Source organism: Hemitrygon akajei, chromosome 1, assembly GCF_048418815.1.
Source record: "Hemitrygon akajei chromosome 1, sHemAka1.3, whole genome shotgun sequence".
In the NCBI taxonomy this organism is placed as follows: Eukaryota; Metazoa; Chordata; class Chondrichthyes; order Myliobatiformes; family Dasyatidae; genus Hemitrygon; species Hemitrygon akajei.
This window is the reverse complement of record NC_133124.1, coordinates 51,947,952-51,959,083: the sequence shown is the minus strand read 5'-3', so window position 1 is coordinate 51,959,083 and position 11,132 is coordinate 51,947,952. Positions and strand designations below refer to the sequence as shown.

The 11,132-nt window shown below is 35.8% G+C and overlaps 1 protein-coding gene across 2 annotated transcripts in view; it reads right to left on the bottom strand.

Moving 5' to 3' along the window:
- Window positions 1-606: 606 nt before the first annotated feature.
- The window catches only part of ccdc178 (coiled-coil domain containing 178), a 309,293-nt gene continuing 298,767 nt past the window's right edge, over window positions 607-11,132 (bottom strand). For both annotated transcript variants that reach the window (XM_073043130.1, XM_073043139.1), the window contains one exon: window positions 607-1,288. In XM_073043130.1, the coding sequence (XP_072899231.1) occupies window positions 1,136-1,288 (153 nt within the window). In that variant the 3' untranslated portion in view covers window positions 607-1,135. The remainder of the gene's footprint in view (window positions 1,289-11,132) is intronic.

Genomic DNA, 11,132 nt, shown 5'->3' with positions numbered 1-11,132 from the left:
ACAAGTCAATACGCTTGAGTAAAATTTCCTTGCAATTCCCAAAACACTGTTATTAACCTGCCAAAGAGTTAACTGTTGCATTAAAGTAAATTGATGATAAATATTATATGAATACATCAACAAGTACATAAACTAATAAAATTCATTTCTAATAACACACACAAAATGCTGGAGGAACTCAGCCGGTCAGGCAGCATCTACAGAAATGAATAAACTGTCGATGTTTCGGGCTGAGACCTTTAGTCAAGACTGGAATAAAATTAATCTTTAGTGTGTTCAATGTATTACTTACATGTATCATAAATGTACTGCTTGTTTTCATACAATAGAATATGCTTTGTTCAGAGTGTTCTTCAGACTATCGATTTCACTGCTACTGAAATACTTACCAGATTCTGATTAGTAAATACCCTATGTTGGCAGGTAAAATGAGGTAGACCCTGGTGAAAATGTTCTCATAGGGTCAGTGATCACTATACGATGTGCACTAAACATTTTTTCTTTTTGCATAATATTTACCTCGAGATTGCTTCAGGCTAATGTCTCAATAATTTCTACTCCTTTCGCAGGTCTTTAACACAAAGGACTTGACTAATGATCCATAGACAAAATGAAGCATTTGAATTTATTCATTAATCATTCATCTCCAGCTCATTGAAAACTTTAAACTTCCACAAAATTAAGATAAAATACGAAGAATGGTAATATGCAGGCTGCTTTTGCTATTCTAAACTATTGACAAGCATTAACAAATAGCCACCAGGTAGAATGTGTAACACCATTATACATCTATACAGATTGTTACTACATGTATAAAGTTTCAGTGATGAACTGTAAAGTTATTAGTTAGGCCTGAGCAATAGACAGAAATCTGGAGAAGCGTACAGTCACTGTCAACATCGCCAGTAATTATTCTCTTTTCCAATTAATCATGACATAGATTAATTATCAGATGAGGCAAAGCCAATTGCAATCAGTCACCCAAAGCTGAAATTAGATCATTCCTGACAGCAGCATGAAAGTCACCTGTTTCATTGTTATGGATTTGCTGTAAGTAAAAGAAGACAAAGCATGATGGGAGGTGACTGAGCTGCAGTCCATAGAAGTGTGAAATGGCAAACAGGTGAATGTCCAATTACACCGTTACTTGAACTGTATGACTTTTCTTGTCTTTGATTATACCACCTTGGTTACACTGTTTGTTTCCAATATCTTCCTTTGTCTCACAAGCATCTGCCAAAGAGTGTAGGAAAGCAGACATATGCTGAATGGATTTTGACATCTCCCCCTGTTAATAATAAACAAACAAATATTGTCACTGATTACTGATCAATTGAGAAATTAACATTACAGTTACATCAAATGTGTTAGAGCATTCAATGTATATGCCAATTTATTTCTTCAGATTTTACACAATATTAATTTACATGGAGATACTAACCATATCTGAGAAACAAAAGTCACAATTGATCTTATATTTTAACAAACTGGTGCAGTATCTAAGTGACTTGGTTGAACCAAATCCAGTCAGGTATAAGATCTGAAAACTAATTTCCTCAGAATTTCCATTTGTTCAGAAGGTCTGTGACTGCCATGGAACTCTGAAACTTTCAGCCATTTAAGGAGGTAAAGGGTTACAAATGGAAACATAAACAATCAAAAATCACATTCTAGTTGTCAAAGTACATTGTGGTAAAGATATAGCAGAAAAGAAAGAAAGAAACAAACAAATAAATAAGCAGAAAAGAAGTGTAACTACATGAACAACTTTAGTTATTTTGCATGATGTAAAGGCATGGGTTTTGATTGCAGCAGATGAGAAATTATGCAACATGAAATTGTAAATGCATATTTTTTCATTAAGAATCATCATGAGACCCACAGACAGAACAAAGAGAGTTATTATACTAGTTTTGCATATTTTCCGGCTCAATCTGCATTATTGTCTTAAAGGGTATGTGAGATAATTTGTTTGCAATTTAGTAAAATATTAATAACTTGTATTTATATATCACCATTAATGTATCAAAGCTCTACATTTTGTATCAACTTTTGAATTGCATTGCTTTTCAATTAATACTTTGTTTTATGCAAAAGGCAACCTTTACAAATTTTACTAACATATCGTATCTCAGATTTCATATTTATAGAAAATTATCTAATTAATCTACATACCTACCATCTATTCTTGTGCTAAATGAGAACTTGTGTGGTTTCAAAGAAAATACAACATTTGGAAGCTTCAGTAATCCATCACACACACTATAAATCATCACAGCAAAATTCTATTAGAAGTAATGATTTTTATTTCCTCAACTTATTTTAAACCAGAAAAGTCCTTAATAATAATTGGTGATTCTTGGGGGTAGTATAATTGATGCACATGTTACAGTAGGGCTCTTCATTTCATCCTAGTGTGTGTTGGTGGAAATATCACTTAAAGCAAGAAGTCAACATGTTTGAGAATGGTTGTAATGTACAGATGAAAAAGAAAGGCAAAATGGTGGTTTAAATAGTAGGCTTCCATGATCAATGGACCAGCAACTGATCATGATGTTGGGTGTTGTCTTTGTGGAATTTGCATGTTCTCACTGTGAACTGTATGGTTTCTGCTGGATCCTCCGGGACATTCCTACATCCCAAAGTAGGCTATTAAGCTACTGTAAATTTGCCACTGCAGCTTCAGAGCAGTATTGTGACTGCATTGCTTGTGCCTATCAAGATAAATGAAGATTTTTTTATATGCCTAACTCCTTCAGGACTGCAGTTGAAGATGTTTCAATATTCAGTTGTTGGTGACAGGAAAGAAACATTCTCTATTCAAAGCATTCATATTGTGAACAGCTTTGTGAGGATTGTCATGTTTTTCAGAGTGCTATTTTTTGGTTGGCAGCTGAATCTTCCAGGGAACTGCATGCACACTGTTGTGTTTTCCCTGATGAGGCTATAGGCCACTTGGGATTGGTGAATCAACAGCTGTATCTTGCAGATCGGAGGAGAATTCAGGATGAAGGGTAAATGAAATGGGAGGAGGGGGATAGGGCAAGCATGTCCACTCATCCTCAATAGTCTCAATCTCATCATAGACTAGAGATGCTCTAATTATTGTTATGATAATGGGCACCACTTTCTCCTCTAATGGAGGCTTGTGGTGAGTGTAAAATGATGCATATCTTGCACAGGCTTGTTGCTGCTTGTGGTATATGTGTTGCACAGCACATTGCAAGATGAAGGCAGTTGTGTAATTGAGTGCCATACACTGACTTTGGTGATGTGCCTGCCACAGTTAAATAGCTGGCAGATTGTCTGTGATGTACCTCCGTAAGGTTTGGAGAACCATGAATGTGTGATGATTGTTAGCAGGTGGATGACTGGGCTAGAGTGCAGTAAGCATGGCCTGGTCGTAGTGGTGTGAGAGGTAAGAAACACCAGCCAAGTATGTCTTCCCCAGAGACAGTCACAAAACAAAAAAAGCCATGGAACCTGCTCAAAGATTAACATCAAACCACCTCCCCCACACACAAAAAAGCAAATCACACAAATGACAGCAAAAAAAAAGAAAAATGCAGAATATGAAACAAAATTGAAATAATCCTTATTCAGTTCAGCTCAGTTCACTATTTGCAGGTCACCCCCAATCAAAATTGGCGAAAGTAGCACCAAAAAAGGAATGACCAGAGACCAGATTTATATTGTAATGTGAACTGCAGAGTCCAATCCACAAACAGCGTCAATTCAACCTTTCCTAAAACCCGGAACTCCAGCACCATCCTCCAACAGCATTGAGGGAGATAGAGACCATTTGAACACAGGCACCTTCCTCTGGGAGCAGTGAGCGAGAAGGAGAGAGAGAGACTGTCACACGCAGGTACCTCCTTCCGACAGTTTATCCTCCGCACTTGCCTCAGTGCTTTCAATCTTCCTCACTGCTTTAATTGGTGAGATCTGTAAGAAATGGAGTCAAACACGAGCTCTTCAAGCCCGCTGGAATCTTCATGGAGCCCTCTCGGAGCCAGCAAAGTAGCAGATCGCTCAATTAGCCTGAAAACACATCACTAAAATGTAGATCACAGATTCCAACAGTAGCAGATCAACGTTTGAAAGAAAAAGAAGATATAAGAGAAGTGAAAGAGGTAGTTCTGTGAACCATCTGGAGGATGCTGCCCTTGCTCGCATTGTTTGCTGGCCTCTTTAAGAAGTGCAAGATGACAAGCAGCTTGAACTGTTGCTAACCACCAACAAAACTGGCCCCATAGTAATGTTTTAAAGCAGTCAACAGGATTGATCGCATTGCTAAGATCTTGAAAATGTCATCATGAATAGAAGCACAAATTTCAGACAAAAACTATGGTCGAATGGACATAGGGTAACCATGCAAATTGCTCCCAAAGTACTTTCCCCTGAACTATTCAAATGTATCCTTTTAGTATTTATTTGATAATGTTAAGATGGGGATCTTACATTGCTCTCCTTTACAATCACAGATTAAATAAAGATTTAAATACAAAATCTGAACAGAAACAGTGAAAAATAACTCAAAGCTAATGAAGAGTTTTGGTTTTTTTTTATTGACATTAATCCCATCATTTTATTTAAATACTCTTTATCCAAACATGCAAGTCTTGATCATTTCTGCCTCTTCACTTAAAGTCCTTGTAGTTAAAGTGGTTCAGATTCTGTAGGAGCAAATTTGTTTGAACTAATGCAATTTTTATGATTATCACACTCATACATTTTTCAATAAGGCAGCAAGTTAAAAATTACGTGGGCAGTGAAAACGGTGGGAAACTATAACATGCAATGCATAAGTGGGCATCCAATCCATTCACTGTGCCCATCCAAAGGTAGTTCAGCAAATCTTGTGAGATGCATCTGTGCACTCCAGAACTTTCTTATGAATTTAAAAGTAGTTTCATGCAATAAAAACTCAGCACAAATTAGACAAGGTAGTCAGTAAGATTTATGATGTCCATTAACACCGTTAGACTTACATAAGGGATTATTGTATCTATTTAAGTGTCAGTGTATTATATCACAAAGATGGTTTCAATGTTCTTGTAGGTCTGTTGAAATTAATAACTAATTCAATGGCGCTGGTCACATAATTTTTGAGCATTCATTAAGTAAAATCCCCTCTTCATGTTAATTGGTGCCCAAATAGGCATATGAACCTCACAAACATGGGTCATATCCTGAGAAGCTAAAATATTACAGTGAACTGTTCCCCCCCCCACAGACACTATTGAACAGTATGTTAATAAGGCAATGGTTAAAAAAAAGATAACCTTACAGCTCCAGCACAGCCATATTGTGCAAGACTATCTCCAGAACATAATAGAAAAGATCAAGTTATCTATGTGACAGGGGTTTAGGTCAAGGGCCACTTTAATTCCCAACAGAAGTCTAGACATGCTGTACCCAGATAACAAAGAGTTCTGGTTCTACAAAATTCCGTAAGTCCTTATTGTCCTAAAGTCAGAAAATATATAAAAATCGCTCGATACAGTAACTATACTTCCACAATATTGTAATAAATGCCATCAGAATACATAGGACTGATAAGAAAGAACAATTTTTCAAAGTGGACAATGAAAGGAAACTAGCTCTGCCATTTAAAGAAACAAATGTATGTACATACATCGAAGTTTTATGGGTACTTCTTCCTACGTAGAGGTGTCCATAAATTGGGCCCATGACTGTCCGTACCTTCAAAATTACCACTCATGTTAGCTCAACAAACATTTGAGCAAACAATGTAGCTCAAATACCTGACGGAACTGCTGAGTTTTTTCAGTATCTGTAGTAGTTTGCTTTTGGAGCTGAGGTCTTATCTTCTTGGAGTTGAATCCATTTTGTGTACTATGAGATTCGCTCTACTACACTGTAGAAATCAGGTGGGTAACAGAATACTTTCCACTGCAGTTCTAAAAATATTTAAGGATCAAAGACTATTCGGAACATAACAACCCATATCTCCCCCTCCTTTTCCCAGCTCTCTCTCTTTTGAGGACCTAATATATTGATGCAATTACAAGGAAGGCACAATAATGGCTATATTTCATTGGGAGTTTGAGATGAATTGGAATGTAACCAAAGACACTCACAAATTTCTATAGAAGTACGGTGGAGAGCATTCTCTTTTCCATCATTGGTAGAGAATGGCCACTGCACAGGATCAGAAAAGATCAGAAAAGAAAAGATTACAACAGAAAGTTGTAAAGTCTGCCAGTTCCATCATGGGCACTTGCTTCCCCAGCATCCGGGATACCTTCAAAAGGCAATACCTCAAAAAGGCAGCATCCATCATTTAGGGCCTCCATCACCAAGGACAAACCTTCTTCTCATTGCTACCATCAAGGAGGAAATGCAGGAGTCTGAAGACAGAACAGTTTCTTCCATTCCATTATCAGAGTTCTAAATGGACAATGAACCCATGAACACTACCCTCTATTTTACCCCTCTCTTTTTGTGCTACTTATTTAATTTATTTTTTCTTTTCTGTTTATTTATTTATTTGTTTGTTTAATAAGGGCCCTTCTTGCACCTTCAAGCCACACTGCCAGCAACCCCCGATTTAATCCTAGCCTAATCATGGGACAATTTACAATGACCAATTAACCTACTAACTGGTATGTCTTTGGACTGTGTCATATATATTTAGGCTTTTCTCCTTTGTCTTCAAAAGTATGCATGAATTACGTGAATGGTGTCTACTGGGCTGCTTTTCCTTGTATGCCGGCCTGTTATGAGATCTGCCTTTTAAAACGGATTAGGACTTTCACTACATTTCCGTGTGTATCCAGTCATCTTTTTGTCTGAGGGTTAAAGTTATCTGTAGTCAATCAACCAAAAATGCAGCAAGTAAGCCATTGAAAAACTGCTGGTTTCTAAATTATATCTGTTGTTTAAATTTTAATCCACACAACATAATCCTGAAATGCGATTGTAGTCCATTTCAGAATTAAGCCTCTATTAGTTCAGTTCTTTGTAACACATACCAACCAAATTACTTACTCAAAATGAAATTGTATATTCTTTTTCTAAAGGTCCTTAAAGAAGTTGTATTTTTCTTTAAAATAAACACCAAATTTGTACTCATTAAATATTTTACTATGACAACATATTTCAACCTGCTCCATTCCATCCTATAGAAGCATACCTGAACCATCTTACTTCCAGCAAGCTGTTTTCCTTTTATTGACAATGGCTGTTCTTTCATGCTGCATTATTTTCAAAGACAATGAAATGTCAAACCCCCTTTTCAAACCACATTGATGCTACTCACCATTTTAGCTAAGTTGCAAGCTGAAAGTGAATTCCATCTCCAGCAGTGAATTGGCTTAAGGCACTTATCCTACAACTTTGAATTATCAGCAGCTTCTCTCCCTGGCATTTAAATCAGTACTACATTGAAAAAGAGCAATTACAGATAAAAGCTAAACAATTTAAATATTCACAGGTTCTTTCTATAATTCAACATTGGTATGGTTCAGTGACATATATGGTTTTGATCTGAATGCAACTTTGGATTTTATTAAGGCTTTAAAAATGTGCAGCACAGCACTGAATAAAAGCACATCCACAGTGATGCTATGAGAACCAATGATAAGCAAAAGATGAAAGGGATGAAATTGGTCTGGTCTCTTTTCCTTTCTATGGCCATATTGCCAGATCACCAACCATTGCTAATTAAAGGGATGGTCACCAGGTAGAGGAAGCTTGATGAGAACTTCTCACTTTTGGTAGGAAAGTTCCAACAGTGTCTTTCTGTTGCCTCATAGCTGACAGTGTCATCCAACAAAATAAGTCTAAATCAGATCTGTATTTTGCTTCTGTCTATTGTCCTATCACACTCATTTGGTTAACAATTATGCATAATAATCATAACTGAGACCAATACTAATTCAACTGATTCAGCTTAGATCTGTTTGAGAGTACAAATCTGCCTAATGAATCTTTTGCAAAAGCAGACTATTACATGATGAATTGAATTAGTATGAATGGTTTACAGTTGTTATTATTTCTAAAGAAATTATCTTATTGGAAAATGGGAACTGGCCTGTATGTATGATGCATTAGTAGATAACATGGCAATGTTCTTTCTGAGGAAAAATATGAGGTCATACATGTAAGTAAGTAAAAGTATAAAAGAGGAATAGATGACAACAAATAAACTATTTCTGACATAAGCTACATACTTAACTTATTGAGTCTTAAATTTTACTATTCTTGTCCTGCTTTGCGTATATCCTTTATGTATTCAAAATGCAAACACTACTAGATCTCCAAAAGAAATTTATAGTCTGGTATGCAGTTTGTCATATTAAAATGAAATATAGACATAAAAATATAATAATGTGAATTCATTTTTAAGCAAGCCAATGTTTTTTTAACGACATACTAACTTTCCTTTTTAATATTCTTGTTTTAGATATCTTAACCACCTGATATAATGAATTGATACTTTCACATAAAAATCTACTTTTTCATTGATGGAAAGGGGAGAAATTGAATCTTGTTTTGATCAGGTTATAAAGGTATTATGCCTAAGGCTTTCTGATTTTACGAAAAAATGATTTATTGTGAATGCTAAATTATTAACACAAGTTAACAGAAGTGAATGTAAAGCAAAGTTTCCTGATAGTTTTCATAGTCAGCAACATTATATTTGAAATAAAAATACAGTAGCATTGCATTATTTTTCTGACTACCAGGCCAAGTCAGTGCTGGCAATTCAAAGACTAAATTATTGATTTTACACACCAATAAATTCTAATGAGAAATAAAAAAGTACAAAACATTTAAATTGATTTATAAATATTTCTGTGCTTTAGAAACATTTGTACTATTCAGCAAAATATAATAGAGTAGTAAATATAACCATATTGATAATAAATAAAGATTGCTTACTGGAACAAAAAAGTATGGTTCATTGATTTAGATTTTTTTACATCAACTGCAGATTGAACTGTACTAATAAACTGTAATGCTTGTCAGAAGTGTTGGCCCATTACATAGATAGATGTAACAGCATTGTATTGATAGATTTTATGCTTTTATATGTGTCTGATATAGTTTCTCTGGGACTTTCATTGATAAGAATTTGAAGTCCGTGAAAGAATTCAAGATCACAGAGGTATACCTGAAAGAATTCATAACTTATCATTATATAATATAGGACTTTTCTTCCTATTTATATGCATTTTTTCTGATTTCCAAAATGCTCAAGATACTGAGGTTAGGCATTTACTAAACCAAGCCCAAAAATTATATAAAATCAGCTAATTTGTAAGTTGTCATATGTAATTTTTGATGGTACTGTTATGGACACATCACCATAAATATCGAAGAGAAATGAACAATAATATAAGCAAGGAGAAAACAGCATTACTCCACTTTCAATGCAGGTTCAAGACATTGTAACAGGGACTGCTCTGCTCAAGTAGAAACTGTTCCATAAACTTTGTTGAAATTTTTTAATTAAAAATTTTAATAAGAGTGTTGTTTGGTGCACAATGATGGAAATTTATGAATTTATCTGTTATTACTGTAAATCAGTAACATGCATACCAATATTCCAATGTTGGTGCTTCCAAATAATTCAATACCAGTGCTATTGAAGCAACAATGACAAATGGTTGCAAGTAGTAGCAACGTGTACAGAAACTCCACTCCTCTTATAAACTAATATTAAATAGCAAATTCAGTTAGCATGAAAAATATTTGTGCATAGAAATCAGATTTTGCATTTTAGTGGGTGTTGCTTTGGGATCTGAAGTCCAATCAGGGTCCTGTAAAAAATTGTGAAATTAGGAAAATTAGCAATAAAAATATATTAGAGTGATTACTGCATTAAATCATTACTTATGTGTTTTTTTTTTATTGCAGCTTCCTGCAGAAATTACTGCAACTGCCACTGGCAATTATGAGAAGTAGGTCTTAGCTGTAAAGCCCTCTTGCCATGGCAAGTTTGTAACAAAGAGGATTACTGAGCAAGTGAGGGATAACATATGTCTTCACTGCATTCCCTATCTCTACCGTTGTAATCATTGGTGCCACTCTCAGACACAAGCTTTTGACTCTGCAGACATCATAGAATGGATTTCTGCCACGTATAGCTGCAGTAAGAACTGAGAGACAAAGCAATCATTTTTGAAGCATGCAGAGCATCAAAATCTGGGTAAGTGGAAGCAGAGAAGCACAAGTGTATGTCCTGTGTCCCCCTAATTCATGCCACTTTAATTATTTACCGGACAGTTTTCTCCTTGTTTTACTGATGTTTATAAACGAAGGGAATAAATGGGAAATTATTGCTCCAATTACTATTGGTAAGGCAGAGATGAGTGCCATGACTGCTGCTCTCATCATTCCATAAACGACTGAAAAATTGTTACTGCACAAAGATGACCAAACTGCCCTGTGTAATTTTGGGATGGACTCCCACCAAAAATGGTCAATAATGCATTAAAGAATGCATAAGGTAAGATGTTCTTGCTATGATACTCTGGGCTAACTCTTGTGTCTAATCAAGCCTGGCTTGAAACAAGGCACAAGATAAAGAGGCCTAGAAATTTAGCCATCTAGGGCCATTATCATTGATGTCACTGATCTAAATTTGTGCAGAACTTTCATCGTAACATAAGATTACAACAATGTCTTGTACTTGACATGATTTGCCAAACTGAATCATACGTTTCCATGAGTATCACATGTGCATACTGGTAGTATGAAGATGCACAACAGTAAAGTGAATTCCTTTGTAATTTCCACCATCTCCAAGGAGGATCCACCACCTTACACATTTTTCTCTTCTTTCCATTTTCAGTACTTCGAAGAGATCACTTCTTTCACACTCTGGAGTCCACTCTTCCCTCCTTGCCTTCTCCTCCTATCATATGGCATGTCCCCATGCACCACAGGGCTTGGAATACCTGTCTTTTTACTCTTCTTTTCCCACCATCCAGGAATGAAGCAGTCTTTGCTAATGAAGCAGTAGTCCACCTGTATTTACCGTCTAACATACTTGCTTCAGTGTACACAATACGACTCTGGTGCACTGGAAAGACCAAAATCAAACTGGGTGACCATTTTGTGAAATACCTGCATTCAGTCCACAAGAATGACCTTGAACT